The sequence below is a fragment of the Chinchilla lanigera genome, unplaced genomic scaffold (genome assembly GCF_000276665.1).
Source record: "Chinchilla lanigera isolate Chin_1 unplaced genomic scaffold, ChiLan1.0 scaffold00164, whole genome shotgun sequence".
Lineage (NCBI taxonomy): Eukaryota > Metazoa > Chordata > Mammalia > Rodentia > Chinchillidae > Chinchilla > Chinchilla lanigera.
The window spans coordinates 1,572,857-1,600,461 of record NW_004955565.1 but is presented as its reverse complement, the minus strand read 5'-3'; the positions used below and the strand labels follow the sequence as shown (position 1 = coordinate 1,600,461).

The following is a 27,605-nucleotide window of genomic DNA, read 5'->3' as shown; positions in this document are numbered from 1 at the left end:
CGCCTCCTTCGCCCCCCTTCGCTCGCGGGGGGCCGGGGCCGAAAGGTGTCTGGCTGCGGGAGCCGCTTCCCGGGGAGCTTGGACGTGCCGCCTTTCTATTTTTAACTGTTTTCTGCAAAAACAATTAGCATGTGCGAGTTCGTTAGTGGTGAAACCTTAAGGTTCTTCGGGTGTGAGGCTGCAGGTTTGATAAGTGACTTTTTCATTCATTGTGAAATGAAGGAGTTAGAGTTACGGAGCAGGTGTAGAGCTCTTTTTTGCTTGGATGAATTTCTGCAGCGACTGGAACTTGGGAGGTTTTAGGATTTTCAGAACCTGCTTGAATTAAGCAAGCTATTGGCGGGGCGGGGGGAGTTCAGAGACACAACGTTAATTGAATTTCCACCTTGCAGTTTACAGGTGTGTACAGTTGCTCGGATTGCCCTTGAATTTAAGTGAGTTGTAGGTTTAGGTTCAACATTCATACAGTAGTTTATTTTGGGAGACGAGATTTGTAGCATTCTTGCATATAGAATCCCACGAACCCTTTAAATCCACTGCTTGTATAATTTCACTTTCAGGAAGAGTAATTTTGGGTGCACTGATTAAGGAGGAAACTTTCCAGCAGGTACTTAATCCTCTCTTGGAGCCTGTTATCTTCCTTTATGATAAGGAGTAGTTAACCATGACTATTGTAGCTTTCTTAACCCATAGGCTTGAACTTAAAAATACAGACTACAAACTCTCCTTTAGATTTCACTGGTAGTACTGATACACCGGGCTGCCATTTTGGTTTCAGCAAATCCCTTCCAAATTCTTGCAAGATTTGGGTGTTAAATATACAAAGATGTTAATATTTGTTTTTTCAGTTTTTAAACTCGTGTGCTTTGTCATACTTGTAACCTTAACCCTTTAAACTTTATTGTTCCAGTGTTCGGGTACAATGAGATGTTGAAGTGTTTGGAATTGATGTTCCCACGGTGAACTCAAAATGTATTTGCTGTTAGTATGTTTTGCTTTCTTGGATTTGAAATTACAGTTTTGGGACTATGCAAATTTCTTTTCCACGTTTTTTCTCACTTTGTTTGGACATTTAACTGTTGTAGTTCTTGTTATCTTAATATTGTCTTGGTGTTTCTTTTGTTTGCTGACCTTGGTAGTTTCTGAGAGAGAATTTCTGGAAGGACTAGGTAACAGTAAGAGCAGTGCATAAGAGAATGTAAGTTCTTTCAGAAAACAACTTGGAACGGCATATTTCACCTTTCACCAAATTACTGGTATCTCTTGTTGGTATTCTATGGTTCTCTTAGGGTGGTATCAGTGGAATGCTCAAGTATGGTAGAATTTACTGTGGATCTTTTGTCTTCCAGGATCTTGAAATACATTTTCTGATGTCAAGAAGATGAGGGATTTCGTGGATTATTTCTTCATAGAACATTTTTTTTGACATGGTATTAAGAATGCTGCTTATAGTTTTGAAAATGAGTATTTGTCATGTATTGCCAGTCGTCCATTTCTTGCTTAGTTGGACTCATGCAAGTGCTCTTTTAGCGGCTTTCAAAATTTCATGAGGTTGATTTTTAATACTTCAGTTGTATAGTTTTAATACTGAATCCAGTCTTTGTTTGAAGCAGGTTAAAGAACTATTTGAAACACATATGTGTTAAAAGGATTAGTCCTCTTGTCCTTCGGGCTTTAAACTAAGGGAAGGAATCTTTTGGTTATTGAGCTAGTCAGTCTTTATTCTAAAATATTATAATATTTTTGATGCCCTGTATCATGTTTTTGCTCTTGCTGGTATGTTTTCCAAATCTTGAAGTGTTTTTCTTTTCAAAAATTGAGAAATACGATTGTAGTTTTCTTTCAGTTCTTTTAGGAGCTGCATATGATGTGCAGAGTGGAAAGTGCTGGGCTGATTTTTTTTGTTTTGTTTTGAGACAGGGTCTGCCTATGTAGCCTAGACTGACCTTCAACTTGTAGTCCTCCTGCCTCAGCTTCTGAGTGCTGGGATAACAGGCGTGCAGCAGTAGGGCAGGCTCTGGCATGTTGTTGTTAGAACTTTCAAGTGGATAAATAAGGAAATGAACCCCCCCTCCGTTTTTACTTTTTTCAGCATAATTATTATTTATTGAGAATTAATTATGACAGCACTGTTAAGCATTTCCACTTACTATGTTTTATAGATAGTAGTATTTACATTATACAGGTGAGGGACTACGTCTGTCAGTCTTAAGTAGTAGTGCTTTAGCTTTCTGCTGTGCTATGTTAGTGAAATTATACTGATTACTATTTTTAAGAAAACATTTAGGAGTTTTTGTTTTCTGCAACAGAGTGGTGTTTAAGACTATCAACATAGTCTGCAATTTGAGAAATATCTTGGTTGACCAAGGAAGAAGTAAAAACTGTAGCACATAGTCTCTTTGCCTTTGGTGTATTTTCCAGCATGTTCAGAGTGATAGTTTGATGGCAGCTCAACTTTCCTGAAGATATAATTTGTCTCCTGGTAGTTTATTTAAGTTATCCCGTAAATGAACATATACAGTATTGTCAAGTTTATTATCTTCAAAATTCTGAATTTTACTTAGCTTAGTTTCAAGTGAGTTTAATTTTCACCAAGTAACTTATTTTAAAAACTGGGTTTAATTTGCATTTTTATAGCATTGGTTGATAATTGTTTTATGGAATGAACAAAATAACAATAGACTTTTATTAGCTATTTGTGTCTCTTAACTCCCATGGTCTGTTTTGCTAAATTATGTATGGGAGAAGACTAATAGAATAGGATCTAAGAGCTTTGTTTATCAGCCTTGAACTGATAATCCTGCTGCCTTAGTCTCCAGAGTAGCAGGGATTACAAGTATGTACCACTGCGTCCAGCTCCTTTGGATGCTTTTGAGGTGGTAGTCTTGGGTATTGGGTTCTATCTTCTACTGTCTGAATTAGAAAGAAAGGATTTGAGGGAAAAGGGAGTAGGGGAAATGTCTCATTTCTGTCCTTTATGCTTGTTTTTGTCTTGTTACTGGTGGGTTTGGACTTGGACATTTTGATTGTTGGTTACATCTTTTTTTTCCCTGGTCTTTTCTGTCAACTAGTTACTTGGAACCTCTTAAATCTAATCATTACTAACATCAGCCCCAGAGAGCGTGGAAATTGCCATATGGTATTAGGCCGTGTTCTACCTTAACAGTATTTTATCTCTGACCAAGATAGTATGGAAAGATCTTGCTTTCCTTGAAAACACGTTGAGTTCTGAGCAGAGATTTGCAAACTTTTTCTTCTTTCTTCTTTCTTTTTTGTCTTTTTGAGACAGGATCTCACTATGCAGTTCAGACTGGCTTTGAGCTCACTTGTAGCCCAGGCTGGTCTTGAACTATCAATGATCCTCCTGGCTCAGCCTCTCGCAAGTGTTGGGGTTACAGGTGTGTGCCACCACGCCCAGCTTGCAAACCTTTTCTGTAAAGGGCCAAGTAAATATTTTGGGCTTTGTGGGCTAAGGGGCAAAATCAAGGACTTTTGCTAAATTTTATATTGATGAATTAAAAATATAGTGATATTTGGGTATAATCGTATCTAATTCAGGTCCAATGAAAATAGAAGGGTTTCATGTGTGTGGAGGAAAATAATACAGTATTTGGTTAACAAGTTTAAAGTTACTTTCCTATCATCAGATTGATTCCAAATATTCCTGTGTGAAAGCCATTCTTAGCTTGTGGACTGAACAGAAACAGGAGGCTGAATTTGGTCTGTGATCATCATTTGCCAGCTCCTACTTTAGAGCAGTGGTTCTCAACCTGGAGAGCTGGGTAAAGTAGATTGCTGTGCTAGCCCCTAAAGTTTGATTCAGTGAGTCTGGAGTGGAGCCCTGCAGTAATACATTTCTAGCAAGTTTGTAGGTGCCCGCGAATTATTGATTTAAAGATTAATTCCAGCATACCTTAACTCCCCCCCACTTTATCATTTCTCCTAATTCTATTTTAAAATCAATTTTGGGGGTTTTTTATGTGTTAAATGCTTCATTATGTACTGGGTATTGTACCAGGTAAAGGAAAGAACAGAATTGTTGGTTACAATTGTATTGGTCCTATGTATTGCTTAGAGTGAGTTTAAAAATCAGTTTCCACAAACACTTTAGAGGTTAGCCTGTGAGACAATACTATTTTGAAAGCAGGCCAGTGGTGTAAGCTAAATTGGAAAAGGGCTTGGTTAAATACAGTAATATTTCATTAATTTGGTGTCTTGGGGGATAATGTTCTATATAATTTTCAGAACACCAACGCTTGCTTTCAAATACTGAAGCTATAATTTAATATTTGGTGGAAAACTTTCTAAAGATGTTATACACTTTAATTTTTATCTGATAAAATTAATAAAATTAATAAATTAATAAAATTAATCTGTTAAGAAAAAGATTGGAGAATGAGGTAAGGGGTTTGGGCAAAATACAAACCTCACCTGTGATAATTTCACCATAGAGAAGCAACTATATTGTTTTTGATAGGTCCCTTTCCATCTTGTCTTCTATCTTTAAGGTGATAAATACTGTAGGTATACTTTTTTCCATTTATTTTAAAACTTTCCATAGACATTTTTCATAGCTCTTGAACATTCCATCAGATGAGTTGTTTACTTTGAGTTCAAGGCCAGGCTGATTTTTTTGCTAGTACACTGTAGTGAACATTTTTTTGGGTTGATGTTTTTCTCTCAATTTCTGATTTTTAAGGTTCTCAACAGTTACATAATGAACTTAATCAGTCACATTTAGGTGTCCTCTGTCTCTGTCTCAGCACTTGAGTATGTGTTTTTTGTTTATTCTGAGAGCTTTTCTTTTTGGGATGGGATCATGCTGTGTTGCCCAAGCTGGCATTGAACGCTTGGGCTTATAGGCACTTGTCACTGAGCCCAGCTAAATACTATTCAAAACTCTCCCATCATAAAGTTGATTTTGATAATACCTTTCCAACTTGATTTCCCACTTTTTCTTTTTTAATCCTCAAACTTCCATTGATTTAACTACTAATTCTCCAGATAGCCCCTATGTTTTTCTATTTCTATAATTTTGTTTTTCCAATATTCTATTTGGGAGATTCCCATTACTTGCTAAAGCCAGTTGTATTCTAAACCTAATCTAACTGTTCTGTGGCCTGTTTCATTTTGTGCATCTGTTGCTTTTCATCTTCAGTGGTTATTGAAGTTTACAGGCTGGTTCACCATGTACACTACAGGACTTCAGGCTTTTTTGAATAATTTTGAAAACTATTCCGTTTTCAGTGCTAGGTGTGGTGGGACATACCTGAGTTCCAACACTTGGGAGCCTGGGGCAGGAGGATTGCCACGTGTTCAAGGCCAGCTACATAGTGAGACCCTGTCTCAAAACCACAAAAACCACCCCCAAAATTCTGGTTTTTGTTTTCTGTGGTTTTTTTTCCCAGACGGGGTTTTGCTGTGTAGTTCAGCCTGGCCTTGAACACATTATTGTAGCCCAGGCTGACCTCGAACTCAGTGATCCTCCTGCCTCAGCCTCCGAGTGCTGGGATTACAGGCATGCGCCACCACGTCCAGCTAAAAAATTCTGGTTTTTCATAACTTATTTTCATTGTTTAGCTTTGTCTGGTCTTTGATTCCTTTTTAATGAGCTGCGGGCTAGGAAGTGAGATGACAGTGCATATTATGGTTGAATGTAAAAAATGAGAGTCTCTTTACTTTTTGATGCTGCTTTGTGATGGGCTCTGCTTCTTGTTCTACACCCTTTTCCCATTTAAAAATGTTAGCTAGTCCTCAACTGTGATATATTAATATGTTGACAACCCTAGACCTCCCTCCCTTGAGTTCAGACTTCTGTGCGTTAGCTGATGAAAGAGTTTGGGTTTTGTTTTTGCTGTTTTGCAAAGTAGTATTGCCTGTCAGAGAACAGTTTGGTTTGAGGAGTTTTGCTGCAGTATCCTGTGTATTTATTTGCAAGTTCAACTGTGCCTTTTTATAAAAATGAGTGGGAAAAATCAACTGGAGGTCTGAAACTTTTTTGGTTTGGTTTTTTGTTTGTTTTTTGGATTTTTTGAGACAGGGTCTCATTGTGTAGTACAGGCTGACCTTAACTTGCTTGTGTAGCCCAGGCTGGCCTTGAACTCACAGCAATCCTCCTGCCTCAGCCTCCTGAGTGCTGGGATTATGGGCATGCCTGTGCTTTTGTTGTTGTTGTTAGTTTTTAGTATTTTTTTGTCTTTTGAAACTTGTGTCTCAGTGTCATTCAGGCTGGCCTTGAACTCACCGCAATCCTCCTGGCTCAAGCTCAGCTTCTTAAGGGTTGGGGTTACAGGTTTGTGCCACCATGGCTTTAAATTTAATAATCCTTGAAACAGGGAACTGATGAGGGTAGTGGTGGCACATCTGTGGCATGTGTGCCATAGCCAGCTGTATGTTATCATTAAAAGCTCTCAATGGTTTGCCACTGGATTAGGGATATGAGTCGAGTAAGTGAAGTAATTAGGATGAAATAATTCAAGTGTGGTAAGGCTGGGGATGTGGCTCAGTGGTAGAGCTCTTGCCTTGCATGCACAAGGCCCTGGATTCGATCCACAGCACCACCAAAAAAAAAAAAAAAAAGGGAAAGAAAGAAAGAAATTTGAGTATGGCAAATGTACAGCAAAGCTTACCTTTGACAGGTGAGGATAATCAGGGATTTTTATAGTATTTTCCTGCAATCTGGAAGTAGGAGAACCCCCTAAGAACGTGTGACTATTGTTTGGCTTTGAAAGATTTGGCTTCTGTTGCATTTGTAGGAATGCATTATATATGAAAGGGATACTGCCTATATATATGCAGCATTTTTCTGGATTCTTACTATAAACTGTTGAATTAAATTCATTCACTTAAACTGTTTTGGGCTGAGAAAATACAAAGATGATTAATCTTCATGCTCAAGTTTTAAGGGTTTAGTGAACCTGATAGTTTATATAGTGTGATAAGAGCTGTGTTTGGGAGGGGCTGCTGGTGTAGCTCAGTGGTAGAGCATATGCTTAGCAAGCATGAGGCACTGGGTTCAGTCCTCAGCATCAAAAATGAAAACAAAGTGTGAAAAAAGTAGTGGTGGAAGACAGAAATGTGATTTAGGTGAGGTTTGCTGGGCTTCAGAGATGTGCCATTTCGATGGCCCTATGAATTAAAGTATGGAGAGGGAGCAACTTGAGATAAGGCAAGATATCTTAACTTTTACATTATTGACCGGATACCATTTGGCCAGATAATTCTTTGCTGTGGAACGCTGTCCTAATCATCTCTGACCTCTACACCCAAGATGCCAGTACCCGACCCCCATTTTGTGAAAACTAAAAATGTCTTCAGGCATCACCAGATATGTCTTGGGAACAAAATTGAGACTCATTATTTGAAGTTGGATCCGTGGAAGCGTGAAATGATATTTTTAGAGGAAAAACTACTATGAAAAGGTAGGGGTTATGGGAGATGAGACGAGGAAAGTAGTTTGGAGCTAAAATCATGTGAGAAGTTTGTGCTTTGCTTTTAGGGTAGGTAGGTTTTGTCTCTAAGATAATGAGATGGCATTTAAATGAAAGATAACACTAGTTTTGGGGCTGTTTAAGATAATTCTGGTGGCATCATGGTTGGATGTGTTGGAGAATTGGCAGAAGAATTGAGACAGTGTATGTGTGTTGGGGGGGTACTGGGGGTTGAATACAGGGTCTTTGCACTGTGCTGCATGCCCAGCCTTTTCTATTTTGAGACAGAATCTCAGTTGCTAAGTTGCCCAAGCTGGGCTCGAACTTGCTGTCCTCCTGCTCAGACTCTTGAGTGCTGGGATTGTAGGTCTATACCATCCCACCAGGCAAAGGCAGCGTTTTAATAATTCTGCTAAGTGATGATAAAAATGGGATAAAAGAATGAAATCTGTGAGGCTCCATTGTATGTGAGATGTACTGCTAATTTGACTTTGGCTTCTGTGTTACTGATTGGAAGTCCTGAGCAAAGCACCTCTTATCTTTTTCAATTCCTTCTCCCACCTTCACTTCCTTCTCTCACTGAGTATTGCTCTCTGTTGAGAAAGGTGAAAGGTGATAGAGAAAAAGAAAATGAGTTATATATAAGGACTGTACTGTTTCAGTGTGGTTGCTTTACTTTAAATGGTTTATTAAAACACATCCAGTTCTTACACTCAACTCCCCATGAGGAGGGGATCTGGCATCCAGAGAGTATTACTTGTAGGCTCTCCTTGGTTTTGGGGATATTATTTTGCCACTTTAAAAAGAATTTAATAATTGTGTCTAAATAGTTGGCAATAATTTCATTTCCTATTTTGGAGGGTTGTTTCTTTTTAAACAGTGTTTACATTTTAAGTGAGAATGGGGTGGTCAGTGGAATGGTACTGTACTTGGTCAGAAGGGCTGTGTTTTATTTACAATTCCAGGTATTCTACTCAGTATTAAATCAGTAACCTTGGGGTGGGGATATAGCTCAGTGGCACAGTGCCTTCCTGGGAAGCCTGAGGTCCTGAGTTTGATTCCCAGTACAAACAACTAACTAACCTATCTACCTGTTGGTTTTCCATGACACTAACCTGTAAAACCAAGTGTTGCACAAGAGATAATTTAAAACTTTTTAAAAAAAGTCTTACATTTACTTTTTTGTCTCTATAGAGATACAGAAGAAAATAGAGACTGGAAAAGAAAATTTTTTCTATTAAAGGAAAATAGAAAAGATTAAAAAAGTGGTTAATGAGTTCAGGAGTTGTTGGATTGACAAGTAAATGGAGAGATAATATATACCAATTTTAGTGTTTCCTCTCCCTTGATTCTATGCCTGCATGGGGTCTGGAATGCTTTATTTTCTTCAGAATCCTGTCAGTTAATTGTGCTTGGCTGATAGCTTATATTGTGAATTTAGGGACCATAGGCTTGGTAGTTGGTAGCTAGAGGTATAATTCTTTGTTGGCAAAGCAACTTCAAAGTTAAGGTTTTTTGGTTTTGTTTGGCTTTGGTTTTGGTTTGCAGTTCAGGAGAGCAAACCCCACGCCTTCACACATGTTGGGCAAGTGCTCTAGTACTGAGCTACACATTCAGCCCAAAGCTTGGTTAAGTTTTCATCTGAAGTCTAGTTTAAGCTTTAAGAACATTATGGCTCCTAAAAAGTGATGTAATCTGTTAGGGAAAATAGCATTTAGGGTGAAATTATTAGTCCAGTCACTCTCAAACTTCTTGGTCTTAAGACCCACATACTCTTTAAATTACCAAGGGCCCCAAACAACTTTTGTTTATGTGTGATAATATCCATCAATATTTACTATATGGGAAATTTAAACAGATCTTTTAAAAATTCATGCACTTAAAAAAATTTTATGCATTTAAAAACAACCCATTGGGTCTCACTGTGTAGTTCAGGCTGACTTGAACTCACTGTATAGCCCCGCCCGGCCTCGAACTCACTGCTTGTGATCCTTCTAGCTCAGCTTCCCAGGTGCTGGGATTACAGATGTGTGCCCCCACGCCTGGTCAGGACATAGATCTATTTCTGTATGAGGCTTTTTGTTTTATTTTTGCTGTGATGGGGATTGACCCCAGGGTTTTGAGCATGCCAGCTCAAGTGCTGTATAATTGTGCATGCTAAGCGTACACTCTACCACTGAACTATACCCTGCATCCCCAAAATGGGGTCTCTTTTGGGGGTGATGAAAATATTCTGAAAAGATTGTGGTTGTAATTGTACACTTCAAGTGAATGATTTGTATGGTATGTGAATGAAATCTGAAGGCTGTTAAATACATTGAAGTTAGTAATTTTCATTGATAAGGAATTTGAAATTCTTGGTTTCCTTTTTTAGATCCTTTACATGTATGATCTAGCCATTCTGGTTGTGGAAGCTTCAAGCAGAAGGATGCACATACAAATGCTAATTATTGATCTGCTTTGCTTAAAATGTTGACTAGAAGAAATGAGGTCTTTGTTTCAGTCTGTTGGATCAGCATTTCATGATTTCAGTTTGCAACTTCTAAAAGCATGGAGATAATTTTGACAAAGACTGGTAAATACTATTAACTTTGAGTTGTTTATTTTAACCTGTCATTTGAACAAAGTTAGACTGATGTTACAGAAGGTATGTCTACTTGGTATGCGACTTGTGCCTTAATATTTGAAGTTAGTATTGCTCATTTATTTTTATTGGCTGATTTGTTTAGGGACTGGAATTTATTGGGACCTTGCACCTTTCGTAAGGATCAATAAGTAAATGAATACTTGAGTAAATGTGTATCTTTTTCTTGAAAAGAGACCCAGGTATATGTACATAGTAAATCTCAGTTTCTTGAAGGATTATGACTTGATCAAGTATGAAGTGAGAAATGACTTTATGTTCAGGGGCGGACGTATATCTAATGGATACATCAGTCACAAGAGAATCGGATTTTTGGAGAGGAAAGAAAAAAGACCTTTAGTTGACAGCAATGGTCTTTATAGTGTTGTAACAGAATGTCCAAGGGAAGAATAGAAAAAGAATTTCCTACATTTGGAATGGTTGATTTCCAAATCTTAATGTTCTTTGAGTCACTTCCAGGCCTTGTGAGTATCTCTTTGGTGCCCTTTTTAGTTTAAGTGAAAACAAAGTGTTTTCTTTTTAAAACAAGTTTGTCTTAATTTTTATTGTACTCTTGATCATGTATGTTGAACTGTTTACATGGTTGCCTCATCAAACAACAGCTATATCATTTCATTACTTGATGTTAACATTGTGTTTTTAATGCCTTTGTGCTCAATTGTGCCATTTGATTTGTGGGATAATGAGAATACCGGAGGCCAACTTAACACCTGAATGATATGTTGGTGCCAAGGACAAGTGATGTCACAGCTCGCCATGTGTATAGGGTGGTGTAGTGATTCAGGTGGAAATAGGAGAGCTAGGTCTCCCTCACAGCACATGATGGTAGTAGTATAGCCATGAGAAACTCAGAGAAACCCATGCCTTAGTCAGAAATACCTGTCATCTGTCATTAATATTAATAGGTTTGTTTGTGTTTAGTTTATAAATTTGTTTTGGTTTATAGTTATATAAGAGCAGTAAGCATAAGGAGTTGAATCCTAATTTCATTTCCACCGTTAAGCAACGTTAAGATAGAAAGTAGGGCCGGGGATATAGCTCAGCAGCATAAGTGCTTGCCTGGCAAGCCTGAGGTCATGAGTTTGATTCCCAATACCAAAAAAAAGATAGAAAGTAATCAAATTAGCATTTAATGTAGTAATTCCGTTAAGATTAGAACCAGAAGTAGTGAACTTGAGCCAACTTAGTATTATTGATAGAAACCTGGCACTTGGAGTCAGTTGATTTCATATTTACTAGGTTATTTTCTGTTTTTATATTTTTACCTTAAAAGGTGGCTCATTTACTTATCTTTCCCTGGACATGTAATAAGTTATGTAGCACTGCATAATTTTGATGTCTTGTTACTGGTGTCTTTAATCTTCCTACTGTCGTATTTAGAGCCAGCACAGATTGATAGGAATACTGTGCTATGTATTGTCTTCTAGGGGGAAAATATTTTTTATTTGAAGTTTACCTTTTATAAAGTAATACAAGACCATTTAAAAGTGGTAAGATGTTGTTAATGCAATAGAATAATGAAAAGTTACATTAGTAAAGCTCTTGAAGTTCATTTATATAAAAGTCATCCTAAGCAATTTGAAGTGTATATTAAGAGCAGAAAAGCCTGACACCTACCATTTACTGGGCCCCTTCTGTGTGCCACTTCGTGTACATTAAAGCTTTCCAACAATCTCTGGAAGTGTTAGCCACCTTGAGAGAAAAAGATGATACTTGACATTTAAACATCATCTGTTGTAGGTCTTCTGTATTGTAGTGTATGCATTGCTGAAAAACCACATGTTCAAAATTGTGCAGCAAAATAATAACAGGATTTATGGGGAGAAATGGGGGTTGAGAGCAAACTAATCACTGAAGCTGTGGTAACTTTATAATCAGAGTGCTAACAAAAACAAAAATTCTAATAAAATAATCATAGCTTTAAAAGATTCTAAGTTCCTAAAAAAACCATAGTAAATCTAGGACTTTAAAAGTATCCTTATGCCAGGTGTGGTGGTACACACATGTAATTCCAGAATTTAGGAGGCTGAGGCTGGAAGATTGCTGCGAGTTTGATGCCAGCCTGAACTACATATCAAGACCCTGTCTTAAAAAACAAACGAAAAATCCTAATAGAAGGAGGATGGCTGGGTGTGATGGTGCACGCCTGTAACCCCAGCACTTGGGAGGCTGAGGCAGGAGGATCACCGAGAGTCCAAGGCCAGCCTGAACTACCCAGTGAGGAAGGAGGTTACTGAGTTAAGACATAAGCCTAAAATGCATACAGATCAGGTAGAACTGCATAAATCCTAAAACAGCATGTGACCCGATAAAGGCAAGAAGAAGAATGTGGGCCCTAGGCAGCTGGTCCGGCTCTCTTAACTCCCACCTCCATACTGCATTTAGCTTCTGTTACTTTTGGGTGCAAAATACTGTGTTAAAGGGAAAGCTGGCAGCCATCATTTTATTTTCTCTGTGAGTTTGATGACTCTAGATACCTCACATAAATGGAATCATACAGTATTTGTATCCTTTTGTGACTGGTTTATTTTGCTTAGTGTCCTCAAAGTTCACCCATGTTGTAGCATCAAAATTTCCCTTTTAAAAGCTGGATAATATTTCATTGTTTGTGCGTCCCACATTTTGTTTACCCATTCATCTCTCCTTGTGCATTTGGGTTGCTTCTATCTTTTGGCTACCATAAGTAATGTTGCTATGAGCATCGGTGTACAAATACCTGTTCAAGTCCCTTTTAATCATTTTGGGTGTATACTTAGAGGAGGACTTGCCATACTGTTTTCTACAGTAATTGTACTGTTTCATAACAGCAGCACACAATGGATCCAATTTCTCCCCAACTTTGCCAACATGTTGGTCTTCATAGTAGCCATACTAATGGGTGTGAAGTGTATCTCTTTTGTGTTGGGACTTGAACCCAGGACCTTGCTCTCTGAGCTACATTCTGGGTTCCAGGTCTTTTATTTTGAGACAAGGCCTTGCTAAATTGCCCAGGCTCACTGTTCACTAGCTGTCTTCTTTCCTTGGCCTCCCAAGTAGCTGGAATTATAGGTGTGTGCCACCACTTCTGGCTTTTGATTAGAAATTGTCATATTTTCTTTTACATTAAGCATGATTTCACATGTAAGTGTTAGCCTCTACTAATCGCAGATTGTGATGCCTAGGGATATAAGTTTCCTCACATTCTGATCTAAGTAAATGCTCACATTTGTCAGGGTAATCTAGGACACCAGTATCTGAAGTTTGAGGTTTATTCTGATCCCAGGAAGGTTGTTCTTAGCTGTGTGTTTCTGGTTCTCTCTGGTAAACTGCTAGTTGGATGGTTTAACTTGTTGCCTTCGTGGAACTACCAGCTTCTTAATAATACCAAATACTGTAGTCGGTTTAAGAGAACTTCACAAAGCGCTCTGTTCTTATGGGCTGCCTTTCCCCTTGGTAAAACCTGAATACCACTGATTCGGAATTGAGACAGTTGTTCACTTCTTTCAAAGAAACTCCGCTTTGGGAAGGATGAGCAGCTTCTGTTCTTCTTAGCTTATTTCCTATCAGGAGTCTTAGTCTTTCGTGGGTGAGGGAGGATGACAGCCATTAGGACTGCTCTGTTGTTGGCTTTCCACACCCTCACAAGTGCGGCCTGGTGGAAGGAAAAGGCCTGAGACTTGTCTGCCACTTTTGCCTGCAATAAATAGACTCTGCAACTCAAAGTTGAGGGTGATGACAAATGGAGGAGCCCGGAGGTAGTTTTGCTGTACTTGCCTGCAATGGAACTTCCGTCCTGCTGAGTTGGCTTAAATGTCAGACTCTGTTCTTACGGAGGTATGGTGGATTTCCCTGATTAAAAGCTTCTTCATTTGCCATATGCCCTTTGAGACGTTAAATGTTTTGTTTTTGAAACAGTGATTTTCACCTGTTGTGGTTTCATTGGGAAACTGCCCACAGTTTATGATGCCTTCATTTAAGAAATCATTTTTTATGTAAAATTACTCAAATTGAGTTTAACCACTTAAAACTTTGTGTTTGAGAATGCCTTAGAAAGGATGCCAGAGTTTACTGAAGCTTTTATGTAGGTATAAAAGCTTCTAGTACCCTAATTGTGTACACATTATTGGACAGACCTGGGTATAGAGAAGTTTTGAATAAAAGTGACTAATTGTTGAGCATTTCCCTTTTTTTTTGTAGCAGGAATCGAACTCATCATCTCGTGCTTGCCAGGCAGGCGCTGTGCCGCTGAGCTATATCCCCAGCCCTGTCGAGCATTTCTAAATGAATAAATTTTTATTGCCACAAAGAATTTCAAGTGCAAGGTGTAGTTCTGTTGCTGTGACTTCTAGGAAGTAGCCATAGAGATATAGTATACAGTGATGTCAGTGACAAAAATTAAGGGTGTTATTTCAAATGATGTTGAAAATAGAATGTGATGCTGGGCATGGTGACACATGCCTGTAATGCCAGCACTTGTGAGGCTGAGGCAGGAGGATCACTGCAAGTTCAAGGCCAGCGTGGACTACAGAGCAAGACCCTGTCTCAGAGAGAGGGAGAAGGCAGGCAGGCATTTAGCTCAAGTAACACATTTGAATTTAATAAAGATTAATTGGGCATCTGTATTTGCATTTTCTGAGTTACTGATTGGATGTGAGGCTATCTAGAACTAACATCACACTTTGGGGGGCTGTACTTAAATATGATTGACTTGACTGGCTTTGTATCTAACTTGTCACAGTAATGTGGGATAAGAGCAGTGCTGGTGGAAATAAAAGAAAATCTTTCATTCTGAAGGAAAGATTACATTTTAAATTGCTTAGGAATGTGGAAGTTTATAGCTATGGACTTGGCTATTCAATACTACATTTCAAACTCCTTAACATGAACTTTTATCTCTCCATTGAATAGTAATTTTTATGATATGATCCCCTCCCCCATACTGGAACTTAAACCTAGGACCTCCACACTGAGCTATACCTATAGCCCTTTCAATTTTATTTATTTTTGAGATGTAGGCTCTTACTGAATTGCCTATGTGGTAATTGAACTTGCAATCCTCCTGCCTCAGCTTCCCAGAGTGCTGGGGTTACAGGCATGCACCACTGTGTCCAGTTGTCTTAATCACTTTTTCATTATTGGGACAAAATGCTCCACACCTGCAACTTGAAGGAGACTAGTTTATTTTGGCTCATGTTGTTAATCTTGCAGTTGGCCGGCTCTAAGGCAGGCAGGCATGGTGGAAAGGTCCGCAGAGGAAAGCTACTTCCATCATGGCAGCCAGAAAGCAGAGAGAAAAGGGAGGGGGTATGCATACCCTTCCAGGTCAGGCCCTCAGTGATCCAACTCTTAAATAATCTTACCTGGGTAAGGAAGAGGCATTCTTTGTCCTGAGGAGTTTCTCTGGTACTAAGGCTCTCCAGGGTTGATGAAAATCAGTTTTGCAAAGTTTAAAATTCGTAAATGGTTTGCTACTTATATATAGTGCTAGATTATTTAAGAGAATATGTAGTTCAACCATCACCTAAGTAAAAGGTGATGCTTTTCTCATCATCAGTGATATTAGGATGTTACATATGACTATGAAAAAAATGCTATGTGTCCTAAAGGCAGTCTGATGTTACTAGTTTGGTTGTATTTTGCATTGCAGAAAATCCAAGGTGCTTTCTGCTTATTTGGTACTTTTTTTTAATGAAACAAAGCTTCTTGAAGTAAAATTTCACACTGTGATTCATTGACTATGAGCATTCCTATGGGAGTCAGTGATTATTGTGTCCAATTTTAAATCGTTTGATTGATTATTGAGCTGATCAGCTTGTGTGGGATACTGCCTCTTTGACTTGGAAGAAAGCTTGTTCTAGTCTTGCTTGTGTGCCTAAATTAGCTGAGTGACACGGGAAACTAGCTCCGTTTGACCCAGGAGACTGCTACTTGAAATCAGGTAAAGCAAGTGATTCCAAGCTATTCTCCCACTTGGATTGAAAGGGATTGGTTAAAAAAAGTACCATAGTGTAGTTCGAGTATATCTGTTATGAGATTTTGTCCTCCATTTAAACATTTCCAAATCATATCTAAAAATATTATTTTAAAATTCATTCCTTAAATACTCAAGAACCTTGTGAATACCTCATAGAAAAGGGACAGAAAGTTACTTTTTTTTTTTTTTTTAAAGACAGGGTTTCACTATGCAGTTCAGGCTGGCCTTCAACTCACTTGTATTAGAATCGCATGACATTTTTGTGGGTATCGTACCTGTTTTAAGAGTTCGAAAAAAGATTATAACTGGCTTTTTAGGTAGACAGGTTATAAGTAGAAGAGGTAAGATTTTTGAACAAGAGTATTAGGTTTGAATGCAGATACTGTTTTTAATTGTTCTATGCCTCTTTCTTGCTTGCTCTTTTGCTCACAGCCTAGCATGCTAAGGGAAAGGTAACACATTCTTTCTGGTTTTTTGAGTCTCACTGTGTAGCACAGGCTGCCCTTGAACTCACTGCACTTCCCTGCCTCAGCCTCCTGAGTGCTAGGGTTACAGGTGTGCACCACCACACCTGGCCCAAATTCTTACAGAGATGCTTTTACATACCTGCCCAGCAACATTGGAATTGTAGAAATGAGGACTTGACAGAGGTAGAAGCAGCAGATAAAGCAAGAGCTAGAAAGACAAAATGAGTAGAGACGATAAGCAGCTTGAGTCTTCTCTGATTAAATGTCCTACAGGAGACAGGTGCTGATTTAATTCTGAGGTCTGAGAGAAAGTTGTGTTTGAGAGTTTTCACACTGCCACTTTTCCCGTTTATCTTAGAGTTTGTTTAAAAGAATTCTTAGCTATATAGTTTTGTCTAGAATAGTTTTTGCCAGATTTTATTTTTCTCTTGTGGTACTGGGAATTGAACCCAGGAAGTGTGCTGAGCAACATCCTCAGCTCTTTTTATTTTACTTTGAGATAGGATATAAGTTGCACAGGCTGGCCTTGGAACTTGGAATCTTCCTGCCCCGCCTCTTGAGTAGCTGGAATTACAGGCATGTGCTACTTGTGCCTGGCTTGCCAGGTATTTTTAATTTGTCTATAGGTGGAGGGTAATTGGACTACATATGATGAAATACTATGCATCAACAATTTAAAGCTAATGTAATTTCTTTTCCCTGTATGCTAGCATATTAACTGCAAGATAGTTTGTTTAAGGTAATTGTAGTTGGGTAGAATTATTTTATATATTTTATCTATCTTATCTATCTATCCATATTTTTTTTTTGAGACAGTGTCTCACCATGTAGTCCAGGCTGGCCTTCAACTCACTATGGCACCCAGGCTGACCTCGAACTTGTGGTCCTCCTGCCTCAGCCTCTCCCAAGTACTGGGATTACAGGCATGCACCACCATACTTGGCCAGTTAGATAGAGTTCAAAAAGCAGTGAGGTCTAGTGCCGATAACCAGTGTCATCATCCATTTCCAGAACTTTTTCATCTTCACCTGAAGCTCTGTATTCTGTAAATAGTAACTCTCCATTCTCCCTGACCTCTGAAAACCACCATTTTACTTTCTGTCTTGAGTGCAACTACTTCTGAGTTCCCCTGTAAGTGGGGTCATGCAATTATTTGACCTGTTTTATCTGGCTTATTTCACTTAGCATAATGCCCTCAAGGTTAATTCACAGTAGCATTTGTCAGTTTCTTTCCTATTTTAACAGATCTATTCCATTGTGTGTATGTACAGTATTTTGCTTGTCCATTTATCCATCTGGACACCTGGGTTAGTTCTGAACTTCTTTTTTAAAGTGATGGTTAGTTTAGTGGACAAGATGATAGAATTAGTTCTAGGCGTTTCAGCTTCTACCTATATTTGGGTCAAGTCATGTAACAACTTGAAGCCCTGATTTTTTAATCTGTAGAAATGGCACAAATTCATACATAAACAGTAAAGATTTACCTAAAGAATACTACAGTGTTTTAATTTTATCTCATGCTGGAAAGAGTAGATAGGTGAATATTGGGAAGGAGTCACTTGATTTGTCAGTAGACCATTGATCTGTGAACCAGACCTTCTCCTCAGCCCTCCCCCAGTGAACATACTGACAGAGCTTTGGATGTACTTTTAAAAATTACATCCTCCAAACCCATCCATAAAGACCCCCTGGGCTTAAAGCAATTTTGGTAGTGTGGATTGTGATGAGCAAGAACGGAAGAAATGAAAGTGGAGGCAGAGACAATTATTTTTAAGATTTTTGTGTTAAGAAAAAGGCAGAAATAGGTGATTTTTCAGTAGAAAAGATTCAAGCACAGGCTAAGAAAAGCAATTCAGGAAAAGACTGAAGGGATGATGATGAGTGGGGAGTATCATCCACTGGAGAAATACATACAGTGGGATCACAAACCCAGGGTGCAGGACAAGAGGAAAAAACAGGATCGCATTTGAAGGAAAAAAGGAAGTTGAATTGGCTAGCTGGTGTTTCGAATGCCTAGCCCCCCCAAAAAAATAAAAAATAAAAAAAAATTATGCACACACACACACACACACACACACACTCAAATAATTTATCAGCAGACCCAGAGTGACTAAGGAAAATAATAGACAAGTCAGATTTTTTAAATTATCTACTTCATATAACACCTTTTGTAACTTAGGAGGTACAAAATAGAAAACAGAATGAGGGACTGTTTAATAATATCTTCATTTTTTTCACTTGAAGTGCTTCTGAGTCTGTAGTCTTGCCAGTTTTAAGCTTTTTTTGCTGTTTGCCAGTTTGATCAGTGAAACAAAATCTTGGTTTTGAATGTGCATTTTTATAATTACTAGAGAGGTTGGAAGATAGCATAGTGCAGCAGTTAAGGTCTGTGGACTCCCTAGGTTAAAAGTCCACTTTTACCCATTAGTGCTGGTACAGGTAATTTTTTTCATTCTTTTCTCATTTATAAGGAAGGATGATAAAAGTTCCTGCTGTATACATTAGTGAGAATTAGACTACTTCAAGCAGTGTCTAACATGTGAAAATCTCTATTTTAAAGTTAGATGAGCCAAGCATGGTAGCACCCCACCTGTAATCTGAGCACTTGGGAGGCTGAGGCAGATGGATCACTGCAAGTTCAGTGCCAACCTGAGATACATAATGCGATCCTGTCTCCAAAAAAACCCAAGAAATAAAGTTAGGTGTTGTAGTTTCATGTGTTTATTGGTCACTTGTGTTTCTTTTTCTGAGACTTCTCTTCCGTATCCTTTGCCTATTTTTCTGCTGCAGTGTCTCCTTATTTTGCAGTGCTTTGGGCATAGTGCAGGTTTCTTCTTTCATTCTCATTACCTTTTATTTTCTTAGACAAATCTGTTGATCTCCTTGATGTCTAGAAGAAGATATATTTTAAAATCAGTTTTGTATGAGTGTTTCAAATCAGGTTTATACATATCCCTCTTAATACTATAGTTTCTTTTTTACACTTTTCCTCATTAACCTACCTATAATTTATTCTTTTGGTGTAGTATAAGGTATACTTTACTTGGTTTGAAAGTGATAAGAGAATTTGAAGAAGAAGACATCATTGAGTCAGCCTGGGTGTGGTGGTGCATGGCTGTAATCCCAGCACTCAGATTGCCACAAGTTCAAGGCCAGCCTGAATTGTATAGCAAAACCTTGTCTCAAAAAGACCAAAAAAAAAAAAAAAAAAAACATAAAGTCAGATCTGAATGAAAGCTGGCTCCATATAACTTAGACAAGCCCTGCAGTTCTTATGTTTGACTCTGAAAAACTGGAGGTGATCGTATTCACCTTCTGTGCTACATAGATTAGTAGTGTGAATCAGTGAGAGTATAGCATTTGGAAACCTCTTCTTGTACTTTGCAGATGTGACATTTTGCTCACCTAAGCGTCTTGTGATAAACACTATATTTGAGTATTAATATTTACTTACACAGGTGAGCCCTACATCTGTTTTTTATGCCATACCTTAAATTTCAGTGGTAGCTATAGATGGACTATTTTGGGCAAAATGGGAAATGTGGTCACCTTACTTAGAACCAAGTACTTATAATCAATCATCTGAGTTTCTCTATCTGGTGACTACATTAGAATCAACCAGGAGATTTTTGAAAAGCACTGATATGTAGGCCTTACAACCAAATGATGTCATTCCATCTAGAGAGGAACCTGGGCATCAGGGTTTTTTTAAAAGCACCTCACATGATTTTACTATGCAGCTAAAGATGAAACTGACTGGTCTAGTGAAAATAGAATTTGAGGGTTTGGTGCCATTCTCCTGAGTACCATTGCTAGGGGGACTTAACAGAAATTTATTTTCTCACAATTCTGAGAGCTGGAAGTCTTAAGATCAAGGTGTTGGATGTTTGGTTTTCTTCTGAGACCTCTGTCCTTGGCTTGAAGCTGGCCTCAGTTTTGCTGTCTCTCATGTACATCCTTCTCCCCTGGAGTTTCTCTCGAAAATGTATTCATAATGCTGTAATGTCAGTGATACATGTATGCACAGTCTTTCCTGAAATGTTTTTAGAAATTATTTTTTGCTTTATGCCTTCAGTATGCATATTTTTGCAGTGTATTTAAGGCAGTAGCAAATGGAGGACAGATAGTTTCTCATTTCATAATTAAAATGGCAACTAAGTCCTGTAAGTACTTTGGTACTGTCTTTGGAATCAGTGCCGGAGAAAACTGAAATGTTACATAAGAAGTTATACTTGTATATTTTCTTGGTACAGTCAGTGGCTGGTATGTCATCACTTTATTGCGTCAAATGTGGTAATGAAACTAACTTTTCCCTTTCCCCTCTCTTTCTGTTCTTTTTGAGACAGAGTCTTGTTGTATTGTTCAGGCTGGCCTCAAACATGAATCAATCCTCCTGCCTCAGCTGCCTGTGTGCGGGGATTGCAGGCGTGTGCCACAATACCAGGCTTCCCCCTCTCATTTATATAGCCATCTTCTGACCTGATTTACTTGCTCATACCAAATTTGTAGTTTTAATTCATGGTTTTCATGTCTAAAACAAATGTACTTTTTTTCTTCTACTTGTAGGTTATGCAATGGTCTCTGCAAGATGGTTTATTCTTGAATCGGAGCTTTTTAAGACTGACAAATGCTGGTACTTCATCTTCTATAAGTGGACTATAATTTCTTTTCTCAAGACAACTACATAAGCAGACAAAATTGCAAAGATCTGCCCTGTGTCGAGTATGACAGCCACGACTCGTGGCTCTCCAGTTGGAGGGAATGACAACCAGGGCCAGGCTCCTGATGGCCAGTCTCAGCCCCCCCTCCAACAGAATCAGGTAGGATGTTGAAGGTACTCATTCCAGCTATGTTGGTATGTCTATTGTGGGGCACTGAATGATGAAGTGGGTTCTGAATAATTTTAAGAAGTAGCCATAAAATCACTATCTCTTTAAGAAAAGTGAACATAGATCTTGCACATTAGCAAGAAAGTGCAGGTGTTATAGCTAGTGATTTTTGAGTATATGGTCCATCTTTTTCTTGTATCTAATATTGTCTGTCAGTCATCATTGAAATTATTTAAGCTCTATCTATTCTGGGAGAAAGCATGAAACCATGATAAACCAGAACACTACTTTGTATCTCAAATATATGTATATATTTATAAATTGACTCGAGTCATATTGCTAGTGTTCACATTTCAGTTTTGCATCCTACTACCTTTAAGACTTTCGATCATTTATATCACCACTAAGCTTCAGTTTCTCCATCTGTGCAATGGGGATAATAATTATGTCACTACTTCATGGCATTGTTAATGAGTGTTAACCAAAATAATGTTTGCAAAGGGGTTAACATAGATTTTGCTGTCAGGATTTTGTACTGACATTAAAGCTCTTTAGATAATTTCTTTATCCTTTGGATGGATTTATCTGAGGCTTTAGGACATTTTTCATTAATTATATGGAAGATTTTACTGGTGGAACCATCTGACTTGGGATTTTATTTGTGGGAAGGTTTTACTTGGCAGATCAAACTGCTTTAGAAGTAGTTTTCTAACTTCTTTTTCCTATTTCTGTCTTTTAGTAAGTTGAGTGTTTCAAGGAATCTGTCCATTTTGCCTAGATTGTCAAATTTGAGTTACAGTTTTTTATAGTGTATGTGCATATGTGCCTGTGGGCTGGGGATCAAATCCAGGGCTTTGCACATACTAAGCACATATTTTACCACTGAACTCCTTTGTCCACAATAGTATCTGTTCAATTATCTTTCAGTCTTGGGCCTTATAGCACTATATCCTTGTTTATTTCTGATAACTGCCAGTTTTTCTAGGGATTCACCAATTTCAGTAAACCTTTCCCCAAAGCCAACCGTTTTGGCTTTGGGTCCCCCCCTTTACCCTTATGTCTTCATTCGTTTTACTTCCTTTGGATTTGATTTGCTGTTGTTATTTCTTGGAAGTTTAGATAATGATTTTAGCACTTTCTTATATGTATAGTTTTATATTGGGAAGTATTAAACTAAGACAAACATTACAGTTTTTGATAGATAGCTCACATCGGGCTTAGGGGTAAATTAGTAGGGTGTATATATGTGAGTCACAAGTATGTTGCCTGTAGTTGCCACATATTTTTGTTGAATCTGTAGTAAAGTTTTAAGGCAAAAGTATTGTTATTGTAGAGTTTGTAAGTTCTTTTTTTTTTTTTTTTTTTCTCTGGTACCGGGAACCGAACTCACGACCTTGCGCTTGCCAGGCAGGCGCTTTTGCCGCTGAGCTAAATCCCCAGCACCTAGTTTATAAGTTCTTATTGTCCTGGTATTACAGAATAGATATTCTGTCACTAGCCACCTACCTTCTTTCTCTCTCCTTCGCCATTTTAGAGAAATAAGTAAATCAGGTCTGTTTAACCCAAATAAATGTGTTAGCTTTATTACTTTTCCCTCACTAGTTCCCAGTCTTAAGACATCAAGAAGTAATGCATTTGATCTTGGACAGAGTTAAGTTTTTCCTGTGTTACAAATTTGATGGGTAGTACTCAGATTTCTTTAAGCATGGTTTTGCCAAAGATTACTATTTTTAAACCAGGAGGTAGTAATGAAGAGTTTGTCTCTGTCTCTGTGTCTCTCTGTCCCTCCCATTTGTTTTGGTGGCCTTAAAAGAAATGGTTTATATTCTTGTTCTAGTAATTATATTTCTAGAGTACTATCCCAGGGGAAAATTGAAGTTCAACACAAAGATTTATATATGAAAAAATATATTACAGCTCTATAAATTACAAAATACTAAATGTACCTTGGTTTTATTTCATTCAAGTAATACTCTCTAGCCGTCTTATTTGAAGTTTTTGGAGTGGAACCCAGGGCCTTGTGTGTGCTAGGCAAGAGCTCTCCAAGTGCCCCCTTTAGAGATGAGGTCTCACTGTTGCCTAGACTTGTCTTGAACTCTTGGGCTCAAGTGATCCTCCTGCTTCAGTGTCCCAGGTAGCTAGGACTATAGGTGCACCCTTTCCCTAGCTTGACCATTAATTTTTTAATGTTCTTAATAATTAAAAAATCAAATTCTCATGTCTAATGGGAAAGGACACAAATGTAAGCAGGTATAACCTTAATTTTATTAAAAATTCATACATATATGTACAGTTTTCATTTAGCTCATAAAGATCACAGGAAATAACTAAATGTCATTGAGGTGATATTACAGATTTTTGTTTTGAAGTACTAGAGATTAAGGCCAACGCCTTCCCTCTGAGCTACATCCACAATCCTTTTTTATTTTGAGACAGTCTCTCCCTGAGTTGCCCAGGCTAGCCTCATATTTGGCAGTCCTCCTACCTCAAGTGACTAGAGGAGCCAGGATTATAAGGATGTACACTGTGCCAAGCTTCTGTTACAGATGTTTTAAATTTTTATTTTTGTCTTCATATTTTCTGTGAACATGTGTATAATATATACCAGGAGAAAATTTTTGTTTTTAAATCAGAGTTCTAAAGTTAACATACTTGAAATCAGCTATTTCTTTTGGAGTTTTTAACACTTGAATTCTGTGGTTTGAGACTAGCTGTGTGGCACCTGTGCACTGTCTGCATCTCAAAAAAGTTTAACGTTTAATTGCTAATTAACCTTATGAGTTCATGTACAAACTTTAAGTAGAACATATTAATGATGGTATACCAGCTGTCTTCATGCAAGCATTTACTTATGCAACTCTGTTGATTGTATTAATTATGCAATAGGTGCTTAAATGATACGGAGAGGGGCTGTCTTTTCTAAAAGGGCTATCCTCCTATGCTGACTAGAAAATTGGAGAATATATGAGTAAAAATAAATTTAAAATTTAGGTTGGTTTCATTTTGAAAGAGAAAATACCACTTGCTTTCTAAATTAAAAATAAGGATCATGGGCAGGGGTATAGCTCATTAGGTAGAGTGTTTGCCTGGCATTTGCAAGGCCCTGGGTTCAGTCCTCAATACCATGAGGAAAAGAGGGGGTAGGGATCATAAAAATTTATTTAGGTTATAGTGAAAATACTGTGTACAACTGAAGTTGGGTGAAAGAGTTATGCTGAAAAAGGAATGACAGAAATGAAAATTATCCCTATTAGTTGAAAGAGATGTGACTTATTTAGAAACTACAGTCATGTTTTTAAGTTACTGTTGTTGAATACTGTTGGTGAGAGTAGGGAAGTTACAGAAAAATATTCTCTTAGAGCTTCTAACTTTAAAAAGTATAAGTTACAAATTAATCTATAAATGTGTTTCAGATGTACACAATTTGTATGTCATGACAGGCTTGTTTAATAGAAAGTATGAGGAGAGAAGTGGTACAAATTAAGAACATAGACTTTAGAGTACACTTTCAAATCCTGATTCCAGAGTTTGAGTTGTGTGTGATCTTACTGAGTTTATTTTCTCATCTACTAACCAGCAGTAGAATACTTTTTTAGGCTGTTGAGGACGAAATGAAATTTTAGTGCAGAGGTGCCCTGAAACTCATTGATATCATTTATCAAATTTTATAACATTTACAACACTTTTTTCAAAATTTGCAACACTAATCTGTGTTGTTTGAATTACTGAATATTGTACATATGTTAAAGAAACTGAAATCTAGATGTTTAATTTTTTAATCAAGACTTCATCGCCTGATTCTTCCAATGAAAATTCCCCGGCAACTCCACCAGATGAACAAGGTCAGGGTGATGCCCCACCACAAGTTGAAGATGAGGAACCTGCATTTCCACATACTGACTTGGCAAAGTTGGATGATATGATCAATAGGTGAGGACGTTTTGGTTTTATAATGTATGTCGAATATAAGAAAAACAGCCAAGTTTCTCAGCATTGTGTCTGATAGTGGATAAGAAGAGTGAAGAGAAATGTCATAGTAACTCCACTGCTACCTCAGGTGTCTCATATCTTAGCCACTGCCAAGTACTTTGGTTCTTAATGGGTTTAATAAATGAAAGAGAGTGTTTTTAGATTAATGAGGCTCCTAGTTGGTGTGTTTCTGAAGTAGAACTGGAACTGTTTGTGCCATTTCCTTTTTCTAGAGTTTATGAAGCTTTTTTCTCATCAGCAGGTTGTATACTGGATGACTTTAATAACTTTGGGGTGGCCCCTAGGTTATGAGGAGACTGAGTTACTCATAGCCTGCCCTTTGTGAACCCTGAATGAAGCCTTAAGCTTCTGTGCAGGGTGAGAAAAAGACTTTTAAGAAAAGAAGAGAAAATCATGTCAAGGAGCCCCATATGGATATGGTCTTTCCTGGGTCCATGGGCTGGACAAGGGAGCGCTAGAGAGGTGTGACATATTCTCCTGCCCCCCAAAAGGAAAGTAATGCGTACTCACTTTTACAGATAGTTGTTTTATGAAGTTTTCTTCATTGTATTTTCACTAATGACATTAATGTGCATAATGTCAGTGGGAAATAAATACCCTTTGCATTTAAAATATGAATGAATAGGTATGCATTATTAAAATAGAACTATATTATGTAGGTAAATCTTTCTTAACTTCCCTTTCTTTCACATATCCCAGCCAAAAATTACTGTTAACAATTACGGGGGTACATTCTTCCAGATTATCTTGCTGTTTACTATTGCTATTGCTTCAGACATAAGATTGTTACTATAATTTTATAACTTGTTTTCTTTCCTCACTTTATTTATCTTGAATATTTTTAATAGCTTATTAATTTTAATGGTGTATTTAAAAGAATACATTATATGTGATTCTGGAAACTACCTATATAGTACAATGAATTATAACGAAAAACTGTATAAACGTTTGTAACAGCCCCTCACTGTTCTCTGTAGCAGAGACATCAAAACAGAAGGTTGTATGGTTGTTTTACAGTTTTACTGGTGGTTGGTGTTTGTTGGTAAAGTATTTGCTATCTAGGTAGAGGACTGCAATGCATATTGTCTTTAAGGGAATTAAAATACAGAGAAGTTTTAAGAAATAAAAACAATGACAAAGGTAGATACATGTGTTTTTAATTATCTGGGAAGGAGTGCTTTTTATTAAATTACAGGGGATATTTTGTCAGCTCTTAGGACAGAGATTAGTAAGAGATAAATGGAAGAAAGGTGGCTCTTCTAGGAGACAATGGGTGAATTGGGTGTTGGTTAGGAGGAAAGGATAGGAAAAGGATGGATGACTAAATGGTTGGCCCCAGACTGTGCTTAGCGAGAAAGCATCACATGGGTATAGGTGGCATCCCTGTTTGAAGGAGGAGGGCATCTATGGAAAAATGGAGGCTGCAGACCCACCATGGCTCACTTAACTATCAGAAAAAGTCAGTGAGTTATGATGGAGGCATAAATCATTTCCTTGCCTCCTAAAGTTTTTGTTCTTTGTGCAGAAGTTCAAGACATGTCTCTTCTAATCTGTCCTGAAATAGCCCTTTCCTGTGAACTTTAATAATAGGCATCTATGATACATAATTAACTGATAATATTTGTAGTGCTTTACTATACTTTATTGAAATGAGTTAGTTTTATTCCCTCTCTCATTGCTGTATCTTTTGTTTGATGATATCTTTAAGAAATTCTGTTTGTAGAGACAATAGTTGGTGCTTAGTCACACAAAGCAGATATTCTGCCAGCCTGGTTCTTTCAACAGTATTTTGTTATTTTAGTATTCATATTTTCACAGCAAGGTAAGTAATTATAATTAGCAACTCATTTATAGTGCCTCTTCTTGTTGCGACCAGTAAGCATCTTTCTATTTTATAAAAACTCTTAGGCCTCGATGGGTGGTTCCAGTTTTGCCGAAAGGGGAATTAGAAGTGCTTTTAGAAGCTGCTATTGATCTTAGTAAGAAAGGTAAGTTTTGATGTTATACATTCCAAAATGTATGCTACTTAGATATATGGTTAACTTTGTTCCTGTTATAAACACTAGCTGTGACTTGTAAGGCCTTCAAAGGTGTTTATGGGGCTGGGGATTTAGCTCAGTGGCAAAAGCACCTGCCTGGCAAGCGCAAGGTCGTGAGTTCGGTTCCCGGTACCGGAGAAAAACCAAAAAAAAAAAACAACAAAACATACCAGCATCTTGTAATCTGAGCAACTACTTTGAAGATAACAATAAGCAATGCACTAAACCATTCTTGCTCTCCTACTATCTTGTT

General features: G+C 37.8%; 1 protein-coding gene across 4 annotated transcripts in view; it reads left to right on the top strand.

Moving 5' to 3' along the window:
• Usp9x (ubiquitin specific peptidase 9, X-linked) overlaps nt 1-27,605 on the top strand; it is a 123,031-nt gene that overhangs the window by 1,609 nt on the left and 93,817 nt on the right. For all 4 annotated transcript variants that reach the window (XM_005413264.2, XM_013509210.1, XM_005413266.1 and 1 more), the window contains exons 2-4: nt 21,061-21,314; nt 25,108-25,253; nt 27,222-27,301. In XM_005413264.2, coding sequence (XP_005413321.1) covers nt 21,219-21,314; nt 25,108-25,253; nt 27,222-27,301 — 322 coding nt within the window. In that variant the 5' untranslated portion in view covers nt 21,061-21,218. The remainder of the gene's footprint in view (nt 1-21,060; nt 21,315-25,107; nt 25,254-27,221; nt 27,302-27,605) is intronic.